General features: G+C 39.7%; 2 protein-coding genes across 3 annotated transcripts; both read right to left on the bottom strand.

Annotated features, from left to right (window-relative positions):
* Positions 1 to 230: 230 nt before the first annotated feature.
* LOC144017350 (uncharacterized) lies at positions 231 to 3,163 on the bottom strand. Of its 2 annotated transcripts, none has more exons than XM_077518808.1 (2): positions 2,873 to 3,163; positions 231 to 1,128 (listed from the first exon to the last, which is right to left on the bottom strand). In XM_077518808.1, exons 1-2 carry the CDS (start codon positions 2,904 to 2,906, stop codon positions 410 to 412), a joined length of 753 nt encoding a protein of 250 aa, XP_077374934.1. In that variant the 5' UTR covers positions 2,907 to 3,163; the 3' UTR covers positions 231 to 409. The 2 variants fall into 2 exon arrangements, with proteins under 2 accessions (XP_077374934.1, XP_077374933.1); XM_077518807.1 differs by lacking the exon at positions 2,873 to 3,163 and adding an exon at positions 2,016 to 2,769.
* Positions 3,164 to 4,151: 988 nt separating this feature from the next.
* Positions 4,152 to 14,851, bottom strand: LOC144017119 (uncharacterized). The gene is made up of 7 exons (XM_077518381.1): positions 14,504 to 14,851; positions 10,733 to 11,456; positions 8,091 to 8,125; positions 7,854 to 7,972; positions 7,738 to 7,800; positions 6,378 to 6,576; positions 4,152 to 5,991 (listed from the first exon to the last, which is right to left on the bottom strand). The coding sequence occupies exons 1-7, from the start codon at positions 14,727 to 14,729 to the stop codon at positions 4,943 to 4,945; spliced, it is 2,415 nt and encodes an 804-aa protein (XP_077374507.1). The 5' UTR covers positions 14,730 to 14,851; the 3' UTR covers positions 4,152 to 4,942.
* Between the last annotated feature and the right edge of the window lie 1,600 nt (positions 14,852 to 16,451).

The raw sequence follows: 16,451 nt of genomic DNA, 5'->3' as shown, positions 1-16,451 counted from the left end.
TCTTGTCAGATACCATGTGTCTTTGCGACTGATCTGACCCACTTGTCTACTCAAAGTCAAAAACATGTGCAAGCACACCTCTTGTTTTCCCCACTCCACTGCATGGAAGTGGTTTGTCATTAGTGACTATAAGCAGCTATTATTAATGACATTGCACCTCATTGATTGTTTCTTTGTAAAAGGCACACATGATTTTTTTTTTTGTGAAAATAAGGAGAACGTCACATCAGTCACATCTTGATTGCTTTATTTAAGATTTGCCAAGTATAAATGCAAAATAATACAAAATGTGCAATACAGTATTTGAGAGGACTCAGGGTAGCATTTTTGGTGGTAAACCGTACATTTTTCAATCTAACCACAACCGCTCAAAATTTGTCAGCAATGTCAGAAAGTTTCCCACATTTCATCAGGTGTTGCTCCTCTCACCAGGACACTTGTGTTTCTTAATCTTATACTTATAAGAGAATCTTTGATCACACACATTGCAACGGAACGGTTTCTCGCCAGTGTGTGTTCTTGTGTGTGTTATCAAACATTCACTTCGAGAGAATCTTTTACCGCAAAATGAGCAGGCAAAAGGTTTCTCTCCAGTGTGTGTTCTGAAGTGTGATGTCAAGTGGGCTTTCTGAGAGAATCTTTTACCACACACTGAGCAGGCAAAAGGTTTCTCTCCTGTGTGAATGACCATGTGTCTTTTCAGATTTATCTTGACGCCAAAGCTTTTGTTACATTGCGAACACTTCCACTTTTTTTTGCCAGTGTGATACGTCCTATCACCTTTGGAATGCTCTTCATCATCAGTGTCAGGCGAGTGTGGCATTATGTAGTCATTGTCTGATAGTGGAGCAAAGGAGCTTTCCGCTCCTGATCCTCCATAGTTGCCTCCATCAACTTCTCTTGTCATGTGGTGACTCGAGCTGCTGCTTGGTGGCTCAGCCCATCTGTTCTGCTCACTTTGACATTTTTCATCATCACATTCACTCTTCACGGGCACAACCGTCAATGGCAAATTGGTGATGTCATCCTCCTGCTGTTCCTCCTTAATCAAGGGGGGCTCTGGCTCTTGTGGCTCCACCTGGGAGCGCCACTCCTGCTGCAGAGGATTAAGGTTTTCTTGACTGACATCTGCAGGGCACAAGAAGAAAAACACACTTTGCTTGATAAAGTCAAATTGAAGACTTTACAGTGTCCTTTGGTGGACAATTTTCACATCCTCTCTACATGATTAGTTTTTTTTCCCAGCACTCATTTAGCTTTGCTGCCAGAAACAACATTTGGTAGTGGTACATTGGCCTTCAAGTGGGGAGTTACCCGACTTAAGCCACTTTTCTTTTTTTTTTTAATGCTTGCTGTCAGCTCTTTGTTTTGGGTCTGGTGGGCCTTATTTTCATCTCTGTAATACTGTATTATGGCCCTCGTTTTCCTCTTCTAATACAGTACTATCAAGAGGAAAACGAAGGCCACCGGACCCAAAAACAAAGAGCTGACAGCAAGCATCAAGAAAGCTTGTGCTTCCAAGATCACCTGGCAATGCCACGGCGCATCGAGGCAGTGATTAAGGCAAAGGAATTCCCAACCAACTACTGACATATCGTTTTGAAAATAACATGCATCCATCCTTTTTCCCCCCATGCAAAACACTGGGAAGTATGCATGGTGTTTTCTTCACAGTATTCCAATTTTTTGAAATCCTGTTTTCGTGGGTTTTATGAGCTGGAAGCCCAAATATAAAGTTAAACAAAAAATGGGCCCTGCATATATAATCTATGAATGTTTCACTTTTGGAATGGAATTATTGACATTTTTTCGAGGATATTCTAATATATATATATTGTAATATATTATAATTGTGACGTGGCAGTGGTGGTTTTATGAAAGTGGATTCTTAACAAAAACACGGCCCGTAGCTGAACAATTCGTACGCACACCTCCACTTCTGAAAATGGCGGCTACTACGCCTGATTGCTTTCTAAACTATTTCCGAAATACGTGAGAATACGAGGTCAACAAACCTGTTCTCTGAACCGCAACTTGGGGTATGAAAATAGCATCCAGCAGTTGACGTTGTCTTTCGTTTTCCTCTTTTGTCCGACAAAGTTCTTCCTCGTACTCTGCTATCGTTCTTTCAAACACTACAACTATTTCGTCGACGGCCGCGCTTAGTCGCTGATTCAGGAATGCTCTGAGCATTTCTACCTTACACATTTTTTCCCCCACACGGTATTCGAAACACCACACTATTCACACTCTGCTTAATGATATGCTGCTAGCAGCTTTTTTAACATAGCACTGTCGCTTCTTTATTACGTCATCCTTGCGGGGGTGTCAAGACTAGCTAACCCGGCACGATCGGTAACACGCATGCGCAGAAGATCCCGGATCGCCAACTACGGTAACCACACTAGAACAAATACCTTCATATGCTTGCACGATAGTGCGCGTTCGTAAAAAGACGATACAACATGAAAAAAAATAGAGATTATTGATGTATTTTAAAGTACCTACGTCATTTTTAATCCTATATGATGAACATTTTGCTTTTGTGATTATAGTGAGTCTGCATTGTTGTACATTACAGTAGGTCTGCGGTGTGTGTTTTAAATTACCAAGAGCATCATTTAATCCTGGGGGCACATGCGCCACCACTCGGTCAAACTCAGAAATCACACGAAGAGAAGCAAAAAAAAAAAAAAAACAACGCTTTAATATGGCTTCAACACAGTATGTGTCAAATTCGACCTTTCGTACAAGACATGGTTGGGTACAAAACTGCTTTTATTTAAATTAACAATAAACAAAAACAAACGTGCACCTGTCCTGTAAATTTCGTAATGTCTGTTTTATTTTGCGTGTGTGAACGTGTTTGGACCTGTAGTTGCCGTAGTTGGCGATCTTCTGGGCATGCGCGTCACCGATCGTGCAGGGGTCACCGATCGCGTCTTGACTGGGGGCTCCAGGTGGAGGAGTGGAACCGTCAACTTTCCTTCGGTGCCGGTTGGCGTGAGTGAGTGAGTGATGATAATAATAATAACAATATAAAAATAGACGAGTTATGCTACATCAAACTCTCAACACATGTGAAGCTCCTACGTGGACCAAGACCAGCCAGGGGAATCTCGGCGACTGTGACCGTCACAGCGTGACGTGTCATCCTTTACCCACATAGGAGAACGTCACTGTATAATTTGAACTAAAGTGCCGTCGCCAACTCGTAAGATGACGCACACACACAATAAAGAACTGTGCTACACCAATAACAACTGAGTGGTCAGGCAAGCTTTTTTTTTCTTTCTTTCTTTTTTTAAATTTTTTTTATGTATTTTGTTTTTTGTTTTTGTTCTGCATAACATGACTGATATTTAATGTATATTATAAATATTTTCTAATATTCATTTGTGTAACACCTGAAGAAAAGCATAAAGTTACTTTAGTCACATCTTTCAGATCCACTGGTGGAGTATAAATGCAAAATCAATCATAATTTAATTGTGTCAATTTTCAGGGGTTATGATCGCACTTTTATAAAATATAATACTCACAAACGTTAGGGTTTGTGGGGATATTTCACAATTAACGGAAAATGCTGTCACTTGAATGCATATTCAAGATTGCTATGTATATGTTCAGTACTGTATTTTCATTTTTACACAACCTAACAAGGACCTGAATGGCAATGCTTGGGCGCCATCTTGTGGCATTTGGGTGTATAAAAAAAAGAGGCAACGATTTCAGCAAATAGCTGAGGACAAGTGCAACTCATAATAGTGAATTCCCCAGTGGGTATTAGGTACTTCCACTTGATATCAAATATAATGTAAAGAAGTGTGGTGCTGATTTGCAGGGCAAAGGGGGATAAGGACCTCAGATTGTCATCTTCTTGTCTGATCATAGCCTATGTTAACTGTGTGCCGAAAAGAAAAGTATCTGGATCATTACAGATCTGTTGTTTGATGATGATATGTACAGGCAGCGTCGCACGTTGTATGAAAAAGCTATATGTTGTGTAGGAAGTTTTTCTGACCTTGTAAAGGTAAATCTTTTAAAAACATTTTGTACACCGTATACTGCACCTTATCACAGTCTTCCTGAGCACCCATTCTCGCTCTCACTTAAAATTCAAATAAGAGGCAAAATGTGCTTACTTCAAGCTTATTTTTTTTACTTAGTTGAAAATAGACATTGGAAAAAAAGCCTGAAACATTCCATATTTAAACATATGTTCAAATATTAAATTTTGTCTAATAAAGGTCCACTTGCTTAATGCTAATATACCATATAATGCTAAAAGAGGTGAAAGGCTCTAATGGAAATTAGCCTAGATGTTACAACAGTTATAAACCTTCAAACAACTGCTACTTGAACAAACATGGAACAGCAACACATGCAAACAAGATTTAATAATACAGTATTTAAAGGCATACTGAGTATTATCTGTGCTCAATGACTATTACAGGAGTTTAGTTTACATAGTTGAAGACCAGTGTTGCCCAAAGAATTGAAATCTACTTGGGTGTACTCGGGGTGGGGGTCTGTACTGTTACTACATCTCCTCTAGCCTCGCAATCCACAAAGTGACGGCGAACTAACATTACATGCAGTATACCCGGTCGCGTTACGTTTTTCTTTCTTTCTTTTTTTTATTAATATATTTTTAATAAATGTTCTTGAAAACCACTTGAGTGGTGGCCAGTTTACTTGGGTGGCCCGCCCAAGTATTAACATGATGTGAGAAAACGCTGAAGACCATTTGCGGCTCTTCATCTAGCTCTTTGTAACATACCACATTTCTCTCAGATTTCTCTCAGTAGACCTCAGTGCTGCTGCGTGAAATGTTGTGGCACAACGAGGGAACACTAGAGCTAAAATCCATTATCAAACGTTGACTTAAAAATCTGCAATATGATGTCGCGGGAAACACTGTATGTCATATCCTGCAGCTTCATGCACTGCTGCTCTTCTCACCAGCGCATACATGTTTGTCACGTTGATACTTAGAAGAAAACTTTTGATCACACGCATTGCAACTGAACATTTTCTCACCAGTGTGTGTTTTCATGTGTCGGGTCAAAAGAGAATTTTCACGAAAGCTTTTTCCACACACCGAGCAGGAAAAGGGTTTTTCTCCCGTGTGTGTTTTCATGTGGTGAGTCAAACCGGAACAATCATAAAAGCGTTTGTCGCAGATAGAGCAAGAAAAAGGTTTCACTCCTGTGTGTGTTCTCAGGTGGGTCACTAACGTTGAGCTCGCACCAAAACTTTTATCACAGAATGAGCAGGAATAAGGTTTCTCTCCTGTGTGTGTTCTTTTGTGTTTAATCATTGCTGAATAATCAATAAAATCTTTGTTGCAAGCCGGGCAAGAAAACGGCTTCTCTCCCGTGTGCGTCCTAATGTGTATCGTTAAGTGTGTCCTGCGCTTGAAACTTCTACCGCAATCTGGGCAAGTGTAAGGTTTCTCATCTGTGTGTATTCTCAAGTGTGACGTCAGGTGCACATTCTGGGTGAATCGTTTCCCACAAATTGAGCAGCTGAACGGTTTTTCTCCTGTGTGAATGATCATGTGACGTTTCAGATTCATCTTGTGGCCAAAGATTTTGTCACACTGAGAACATTTCCAGGGTTCATTGTCAGTGTTACGTGTCATATCCTCTTTAGAGTGTTCATAATATTCAGCGTCAGATGTTATGACATCGTTATCTGATAATGACGCTATGAGGCTTTCTGCTTGTGATCCTCTGCGGTGGTCAGCATCCACTTCGGCTGTCATGTGTTGACCTGAGCCACTGCCTGAAGGCTCCTCCACTCTGTTCTTCTCACGTTGACATTTGCCTACAGCATTATCTTCACTTTTCACAATGACACTACACACCTGGAAGTCAAACTCTTGAAGATGCTCCTCCTCTTTAATGGGTAGGGGCTCTGGCGGCTCCTGCTTCATCCCGGAACTCCTGTGATGCTGCTCAGGGGCGACATATTCTTCACTAGTGTCTGCAAGAAGACGGACAAGAAGACGAACACACATGGTTTAGATTATTCACACACATGCACACGCATACGCTGTTCGGTTACACTAACAATGCTGTCGCTGCATTACCCCAAAACATGGAAATTACAGTGGTAGTAAGAGGCACAATTACCCAAGGATTTATAAACGATGTGTTACAATTACAACTTTATAAATTGAGTTGGGATTTTTTTTTTTTTAAACAGGCTTGATCCAACTTGGGTAGGTTCAGTGAAGCTAAGCAACTAATAATATAGAATAGCTTATAGGTCACTACATTTTTCAAGTGGCTTGCCCAAGTGGCGGGGGAGGATTCCGCCACCAAATTAACCTAGTTACTAAAAATAATAAGAGCAATAGTGAAACAAACCTGCTCTGCGTAGCACATCTTGACGCGCGAAAGAGTCAAGTTGTTGACGTTGTTGCTCGTTTAACTTTTTGGTCCTACTAAGTTCCTCCTCGTACTCTTTTACCATTCTTTCAAACGCTACAAATATTTCTTCGGCGGCCGCACTTAGCCGCTGATTCAGCAGCGCTCTCAGCATTTCTATTTTGCACATTTTCACACGTTAATCAACACTTTACACTCACACAAGGCACTACTTAGTGATGGTCTTCTCTGTTCGCAGTCAACAAGCAAAGCTAGTTGGAGGCTGGAGCCTACACGCTTTTGCTTTTACTTCCGGTGGGTGCTCGGCAGACAGCAGGAGGCATTCCAGTGCTTTACTGCCTCCTTTGCTAGGGTGGTGACATTACACTGTAGGCAGACAGCAAAAGATTGGATGGATGGATGGATGGATGGATGGATGGATGGATGGATGGATGGATGGATGGATGGATGGATGGATGGATGGATGGATGGATGGATGGATGGATGGACGGACGGACGGATGGACGGACATGCATATACGTCTGATCATAAAGAAACACCAACACTTCAAAACAAATACAAATACTGTAACATAATTAACAATTTTATAAATCTAAACAAGAAAACCAAGATTACGGCATTGCAGGTATAGTACTTTGTAATTAAGCAGACAGTTTAATCATGTGCCACAGTAATATGTGTAGAATTTGTGCAAAATTAAAGTCCATCTTTAGAGCATATTGCAGCACCCCCACTCTTGTTTTTAAGGGTCATTGTGTTACTCAAACTGATACTTATGAGAGAAACTTTAATTGTATCTAATTAATTCTGAACATTCACTGAATCTAAAAGTGCAGACTGAGCCATCAACTGAGTTCTGTCTGTTTTGGAATGTGTTTAATTGTGCCTTCTGAGCAAATCTTTTACTACACATTGAGCAGACAAAAGGTTTCTCTCCAGTGTGTGTTCTGATGTGTATTTTTTAATGTACCTTTGTAGAAAATCTTTTATCGCAAACTAAACAGGTAAAAGGTTTCTTTCCAGTGTCTGTTATTGTGTGGTTTCTTAAACTTGTTCTGATAGAGAAGCTTTTACCAAAAACTGAGCAAGTAAAGGGTTTTTCTCCGGTATGCGTTTTCATGTAACTTGTTAAATTAAGACTTTTGAGTTAATTTAAGACCACAAACTGAGCAGACAAAAGGTTTCTCTCCAGTGTGTGTTCTCATGTGCGCTTTCAAAGCAGACTTAGTACCAAAGGTTTTGTCACACTGATGACATGTTATAGCACCTTTAGTGTTCCTCATCAATAATGTCTGATGAACACCACCACATTATCTCATCACTCTAATAGCGGAGCTACGAGGCTGTCTGCATGTGATCCTCCACAATACTCTCCTTCACCTACTTCTTCATCATCTTCAATCTTCACACAATAACACAAGGGAATTGCAACTTTCTGGGATCAGCCTTTTCTACTTCTTTAAAGCGAGGGATCTCTGGCATCTCCTCTTCTTGGATATGGAAGACTTTGGGCTCCTGCTGCTCCTCTCTGGAGCTCCTCGCCTGCTGTTTATTATTAAGCTTTTCACTGACTTCTGCAAGAGAAAGGAAGACACATTTTGCTAAAATCAAACTATGCAGTCAAGTCTCTTGTTGTGACTGATATTGTGGAACATTATTTTTTACACATTTTTTCCGAATCGGATACAAGACTGGGCGATATGTAACTAAGCTCAAATCTAGTCCCGCTGGTACGGAGAACGACATTCGGTTTTCAAAATAAAAGATCAGTTTTCAAAAATAAAATTCAATTCAAACGCAGTTTAAAAGATGTTTATTTTTATTATTAATATTAACAGTTTAAAAGATGTAACAGTACCAATTCACATTTCACTAGGAATACACTCTTATGGGGTGATATTGAGCAATAACATTGATATGTACAATATTAAGTTAATTTAAAATGAAGGAAAGGGTGAAATGGAGAAAAAACAACAGGTGTGTGTCATTGAGGAGACATGCCACTATGAGCCAGTACTAATTTGGGGTCAGTCGGTCACATGACCTAAAAGCTATTAAGCAAAAATGCTAATATTTATAGAAAAAGAAATTCTTAAAAATAAGTGGTCTAAAATGAAAAAATAAAAGGTGTGCATCATCTATCAGACATGCCACTATGATGCAGCAATAATTTGGGGTCAATAGGTCACATAGCCTGGTAGCTATTGAGCTCAGAAGCTAGTATTTACAGAATTTAAAAAAAAAAAAATAAGTGGTCTAAAATGAAAAAAATAAAAGGTGTGCATTATCTATCAGACATGCCACTATGATGCAGCATTGGTTTGGGGTCAATAGGTCACATGGCCTGGAAGCTATTGAGCTCAAAAGCTAATATTTAGAGATATACAAAAAAAAAATGTTAAAAATAAGTGGAGGTCTAAAATAAAAGGTGTGCATCATCTATCAGACATGCTACTATGATGCAGCATTGATTTAGGGTCAATAGGTCACATGGCCTGGAAGCTATTGAGCTCAGAAGCTAATATTTATATTTACCTTTTATTTTTTTCATTTTAGACCCCCACTTGTTCTTAATATTTTTTTCTTTCATTTTTTTCATTTTAGACCTCCACTTGTTCTTAATATTTTTTTTCTTTCATTTTAGACCTCCACTTATTTTTAATATTTTTTTTTTCTGTATATCTGTAAATATTAGCTTCTGAGGTCAATAGCTTCAAGGCCATGTGACCTATTGACCCTAAATCAGGGGTGGCAAGATCCGGTCCTCGAGGGCCGCATTCCTGCTGGTTTTGGATATTTCCCTTCTTCAACACAGCTGATTCATGATCAGCTCATCAGCAAGCTCTGCAGAAACCTGATAACGAGCCTGTTAATTGGAATCAGCTGCACTTCGAGTAGGGAAATCTATAAAACCTGCAGGACACCGGCCCTCGAGGACCGCAGTTTGCCACCCCTGCCCTAAATCAATGCTGCATCATAGCGGCATGTCTGATAGATGATGCGCACCTTTTATTTTTTCATTTCAGACCTCCACTTATTTTTCATTTTTTTTAAATTCTGTAAATATTAGCTTCTGCCAACTTATTGGCAGTGTTTTAACGTGGAGGGGCGGGGTTGGGGGAAGGACTTTGACCACGAGAACGCCTTCCAGCTTTTCAGGAGAGGAGAGAGGAATGTGCGCCCTCTGTCGGCTAAAGGCAATACCTGAATTCCCTGTGGCATATCGTCACAGACTCGTGGATACAAAAGTTGACCAGGAACTCCTAAATCGCCTGCAAGTCTCTGTATTTTCTACATATGACTTTGTGGCGTCAGTGTTAATGTTTCTGTAGTAAACCACTTAGCATGCTAGCTAAATATGTATATGTCAGAGGGAATTCAGGTGTTGCCTTTAGGCGACAGAGGGCGTGCTCTCCTCTCCGGAAAAGCTGGAAGGTGTTCTCCTGGTCAAAGCCCCGCCCCCGCCCCTCCACGTTAAAACACTGCCAATAAGTTGAAACTGAAAAAAAGAGAAGTGAAAATGAAACCCAGCGAGTTGAAATTGAAAAACCGTGAAACTCGGGGGGAAAAAAAGAAGAGAAAGCGTAAAAAAAATCTGCAGATTGGCATTAAAAACGACATCATAATACAAAAAAATATGGTTAAAGAAAATTGTGTTTTTTCAATGTTTGTATTTTATTTTTCAATACATTTTACAATGCCAATTCTTGTTTTACAATGCCAATAATTGTTTCAATGCCAATGCAGCTTTTTCCACAATAACATTTTTTTTTTCCAATACCAAATCTTATTGTCAGTGTTGTGGCTCCATACAGCCATCCCCACTGTCAACCAAATTCTTCTGGGTGATTTCTCACTGTCACCAACCATAAAGAAACATCCTTCTGTGAGTGAGGGGTGTAGTAGAAAAGGCCCCACTCCTCCAATATTTCAACCAGTATCAACTCAGGTTACAGACAGCTACAATAACACATTTTTTTGTCTTTAATAAGATAAATAGTACTTTATTCTATAAAAACATAAAATATAAAAGTGAATGCAAAGAAAACCGTTTTTTTAAAGTGTGGTGACTGTGGTCTACAACAGCTCCTTGCAAGTTTTATTTTGCATAAACATTTGTCCCAATCATTATAGTTAAAAAGTACATCAGCAAAAAAAACCTGCAGGTGTGACATGACAAGTTAAAATAATGCAAGACTGAAAAAAGAGTGGGCAAAAGCAATAGTTTCATCTTCCTATTTAAAGTCCTGCAGCTTCTTGTTGTGCTGCTCTCACCAGCACACGTGTGTTTGTCAAGTTGATATTTGTCAGAGAATTTTTGGCCACACACACACTACAACTGAACTTTCTCCTCTGTATGTGTCCTGACGTGCCTTGTTAGAGCTGACTTGCTTCGGAAACTTTTACCACACACTAAGCAGGGAAAAGGTTTTTCTCCAGTGTGTGTTCTCATGTGCTGAACCAAACCCGAACAATCGTAAAAGCTTTTGTCACACATGGAGCAGGTATATGGTTTTTCTCCTGTGTGTCTCCTTATGTGTGTAATCATGTTTACCTTTTGAGAGAATCCTTTGCCACAAAATGAGCATATGTATGGTTTCTCTCCTTTGTGGATCATCATGTGTTTTTTGAGACTGCTCTTGCGGGCAAAAGTTTTGCTACACTGAGGACATGTCAAGTGTGACTCGTCAGTGCGATATGTCTTAGCGCGTTTCGCATGTTCATCACCCATATCGAATGTTGTGTCACAGTGATCCGCCAGTGGAGGTAAGCAGCTGCCTCCTTCTGACCCGCCATCATCTTCTGTTGTGATGTGTTGACTTGAGCTGCTGCTTGGAGGCTCCTCCCTTTTGTTCTCTTCACTTTGGCTGTGGTCTTCATATTTTTCACTCTTCACAGGGACACGAATCACTGGAAACTTCAGCGCCTGAAGCGGCTCTGCCTCCTGAGTGATTGTGCCTCCTTCATCTTCCACTTTAATGGAAGAGGGTTCTGTCTCCTCTTGCTTTGCCCTGGAGCTCCACTCCTGTTGCTCGGGTTGAAGACCTTCTTGATTGACTGTAAAAGAAACAATAAAACACACATAACCTGATCCAACATTGACATCGGATGGACACAAAAAACAACAACAACAAAAAACAGATAGATTAGCTCATCTCTAATAATCCAAATCCAAACAAGGGACTATATAGATTTGAAGACCAGATGAACTTCTTTAACTAATCTCAAATATATGTATTTCATTGTCTAACAGTGATTCCTTAGTGTGTAGTCCCTAGTGTGTACTAGAGTGTGCCGGTGGGTGCCGGGGGCGACTACGTCACGATCGACAAGTGGCGTACTCTGTAACTTCTCGTGTAATGAGAGGACAAACAGCCATATTGTGTTTATCTCAGTGTTTACACACGGTTTTCGCCCAAAATTCAAGCTTCAAGAGTCAAAAGTTTGACACTCAAAAAAAAACAAAAAAAAAAAACAAAGAAAACGATATGGAAGTGAAATTTTTTTTTTAATTGAAACTGAAAAAACAAAAGTTTTGAAACTGCAAAAAAATAAGATCTAAATCTGAAAAGATAAAAACGTAACTAAAAAAAAAAAAAAAAAAAAAAAAAGACTTCAAATGTCAAAATATATATGGAAGCGAAAACTGAAAATAAATAATGTATTCAAAAGAACACCAAAGTGAATCAAAATTTATTTTGATTCAAATGTCAAAATATATATGGAAGCGAAAACTGAAAATAAATAATGTATTCAAAAGAACACCAAAGTGAATCAAAATTAATTTTGACCCGAAAAACATTTCACACTTTTTTTTAAATACTTTTTTATAATTTTGCGAAATTCAAGATCAATACAAGTATTTTTGGTTTCAAGTTTTATTTTTTTTAAGTACAAAACTTTTGACCCTAATTTGACGGCGTAAAACTGCGTTTGGGCACCCAGAAAACGAGTGGGCGTGAGTTGTACAAGAAACCAGGGCCGAAACCAGCAGCAATTACTGGTCAATTTACCTTAAAAATGTTTATAATAACAATGATAGTTTGCCACAAACTATGATATCAAAACACTGTCATATCATTTCTAACTTACATTACCCGTCAAAACAAATGTCTAAACTCCATCTGTGGTGGCTCCAATTTAACACATCTGTTAAAACAGGTGAGAGGAGGGACAAACCTGCGATGTGCAAGTTCAACACAGCTTGAGGCTTGAAAACAGCGTCTAGTTGTTGACGTTGTCGCACGTTCTCCTCTTTCGTCCGACAAAGTTCCTCCTCGTACTGTGTTATCGTTCTTTGAAACACCACTAATATTTCGTCAACGGCTGCACTTAGCCGTTGATTCAGCAACGCTCTCAGCATTTCGATTTTACACATTTTACAAGATAAATCAACAACACGTTACACTCACGCTCGGTCTCGTCTGGCCCGCGTCTTTGGTTCGTAGCTTGCAAGCTAGCCGTTTTGGGATTGGCGAGATTCAAAGTGCACCGAGACGACTACATACGGACGTTTGCTCCATGATATGACTGTACAAAATAACGAATAAACATCGTGGCAATGATGGGGAAAAAATAACGCAACACATCACGGAATCACGCCAACTTTTCCCATCTTCGTGTTTTTACTCTTTGTTGACGTTTGCTTGTACGTTTAGTAGCTGCTTGACCGACTTGGAGTAGGCAGCAAGCGGCTATTCACTTCCGGTGATGCTATTGATGCCAAACGTCACTTCCGCTGATGCAGTGGAATTTGACTGGTACCTGGCATCTAAATGCGTAAAGGTGAGCCGGCTGCCTTTGCTTTCCCATGTCGCCACTCCGTTCGACTTGATGCCGCTACCATTACTCATTCCATGGCAGCGTGTGTTTATAAACGGTTTACTTGTGTTTGCATGTTATTTATTTATTTTAATAAACGGCTTGTTTTTGTTAGTGATTACGATATACGCTTTATTAAAGTCTATAAAAGCATACAAACAAATACCCACTGCAGACATTTTATTAAATATTTTCTTATTTTCATGCTGGACCTGTTATATATATATATATATATATATATATATATATATATATATATATATATATATATATATATATAAAGTGCTCCATAAATAAAGTGCTCTTTCGGGAGAAAGGGTTGGATATATGAAACACATTGGTAAAGGAATATGAAGGGGATGCAACAGTGCGCAAATGTGATGTATGTACTTGGCAACTTGGGAAAAGGGATTCTGGTCAGACTATCTGAGAGGTGTTAAGAGACTAGAACGTTTTTTTTTCTTCCCTTCTGTGAGAGGTTCACGTCGGAGAAAGCGAGAGAAGTGTGTAGATGGGGACATGAGTGCTACACACTCTTGTACAGTAGGTGGCGGTACGTTGCTTGCAAGTTGCAATTCGCCAAAGATGAAGCAATGAGCAGCCAAGCGCACTACTTATTTTGTAGGGAACTAGCGCTGTCGATCGTCGCGTGGACACGCTCTACACTAAATAATTCATCCTGAAATAGTACTGAAATACTATAAGGCGCGACACATTACATTCATTTAACTGGACAAGAACACCATAAATGACATCTTCGTGCCCGGATGAACTCGTCGTTGAAGCTTTCCTGGCTAACTTAGCTTAGCTTGCTCGCAGCTAACAAAGAGATACGTGTGCCACACATTTCAAAGGAGCTTTTAGTGAGTACAGTGTTGTGGTTGTTCCGTGAAAATGTTTGCAAGAAATACAGGAGAGTGCAAGGAAGAACTGTGTGGAACAAAAGAGGACACCAAACCACAACGTCATCTACTGGACGCACTTTGCAAGCAGCCTCGAATTGTGTTATTCAGAGCAGGTTTGTTCACTTCTGACTTCGTAGTGGTTATTTTTCCGTGGGCAACTTGCCACGGAGCGCTGTTTGCCGTGAGTCGCGCGTTAACGCCAATTTCATTTACCAGCTCGTGAAAGAGTCGTGAGAGCGTTCGCCCCAAAAGTTCTGGATCACAATATTTTTGCTTACAGTTATCATGCCGTCAGAATCTAATATCAGCCATTCCTCGTCAGAACATGAGACTTGACTGTAAATAAATAAATAAACAAATAAATAAACAAATATTGACCTTTAGTTTCTGTCCTGCAGTCATCAAAGAGGAAGATCTTGGTCCTGAGCAGCAGCAGCCAAATTGTGCCCAAATTAAAGAGGAGGATCCGGAATCCACCCGAATTAAAGAGGAGGAGGAAGAGCAAGATCCTCCTCACATTAAAGAAGAAGAGCAGGAGGAGGCAGTCACCAAGTTTGGATTCACAGGAGACAGTGTGAAGAGTGAAGAAGGTGATGGAGAGCATGATGTAGGATCACAATCAGACGGCCTCATACCGCCACTTTCAGATGATGATGTCATAACATCACAGTCTAATGATACTGACGATGATGATAAGCACTATGAAGGTGATGTGACACGTCACACGGACAACAATCGTGTAAAATGTTCTCAGTATGACAAAACTTTTTTCGACAAGTCATCCTTGAAAAGACACACAAGAACACACACTGGGGAAAAAACGTATTCCTGCTCAGTTTGTGGCAAAATATTTTCTAAAAATTCAGATATAAAAAGGCACTCAAGATTACACACTAGGGAAAAACCTTTTACGTGTTCAATTTGTGGGAGAGGATTCACTCAAAGAAGCTCTTTAACAAATCACACAAAGGTACACTCTGGGGAAAAACCTTTTGCATGCTCATTGTGTGGGAAAAGGTGCGCTACAATCTGGAGCTTAAGAATTCACCAAACCCAACATGGAGCAAAACCTTTTTCTTGCTTATTTTGTGGTAAAAAATTCCCCAGTAAGCAGTTAACAAGGCACACAGTAACACACGTTGGAGAAAAACCTTTGTCTGCTCAGACTGTAGAAAAAAAGTTTTCATTAAAGGGACAGTAAGCAAGGCACACAAGAATACACACCGGGGGAAAATACTCTTGCCTGCTCAGTTTGTGGGAAAATGTTCACTAGAATGAAGGAGCAATTAATAGCTCACTTAAAAACACACACAACAGAGTGCCTGCTTAATTTGTGAGAAGATGAACACACTGGGCAAAAACGTTGCACGTTTGCACTTGAAAATGGTGGCTTTGTACCACAGCTTGTCTGCGAAGGGGAAGCTTGTTTTAAAATACACATAACTTTTTTTTTTTTATCATGTTGCTTCAATAAAAGTGCAAAAACAATCACAACTGCTAATCTAAATTGACGGCTGAAGACCATCTTGATAAATCACATGATGTTTGTATCGATTTGTGTGTGTCACAGTTGGAGTGATGAATGTGGGGATGTATGTAAACTGCAAATGGGCGTGTCACGTAAACAGTTGACCAGAGATCTGCAATCAGAATTATATAGTATTTAACATTAAATAAATGCTGTTTGAATATCAACCCAGAAGGGTTCCGAGGTCTGCAAAATGTACTTTTTGTTTTTCACTCGACCTTTGCTACGGAATGTCAATAGCAGTTGCATTTTAAAATGTTTTGGGGTGTTGCACAGTGAGTTGTGTTGTGTATGAAATGTGCCATAGAAGTAAAGCTTCCTTTCCTTGCCTTACTGTACTGTCAAGTTTAACAAAACACCTCAGCACACACTGGAGAGAATTATGTTAAAACAGCAGTACCCCATGTGCAAAGGAGAACAAAATTTGCACCACCACATTTGACGGAATCGGTTGGCCTTTCCCTGCACCTTAGTGTACTAAGCATAGTCTGAAAATACATGTATTACAATTTTTTGTAGAAATAGAAGTCTTGGGAGTCTTTTTGAATTGCACTGCTGTGATGTTTACTAATAAGCTTTGACATGCAGTAACAAAAAGAGCCACAAAAAGACCCACCAATATCAGAATTAAATAAATAACTATGTCAATATCAGACAAATCACCATCCCAATTTTTAATGTGATTTTAACGCCCGCCGCTGCTAACTTAATAGAAACAGAAACGCTGCCTGTGTGCTAATTGTTCTGCTGATGGAATGTGATGTTATCCATCCATCCATCCATTTTCTTGACCGCTTA

Source organism: Festucalex cinctus, chromosome 4, assembly GCF_051991245.1.
Source record: "Festucalex cinctus isolate MCC-2025b chromosome 4, RoL_Fcin_1.0, whole genome shotgun sequence".
NCBI classification, from domain to species: domain Eukaryota; kingdom Metazoa; phylum Chordata; class Actinopteri; order Syngnathiformes; family Syngnathidae; genus Festucalex; species Festucalex cinctus.
This window is presented reverse-complemented; position numbering and strand designations above follow the sequence as displayed.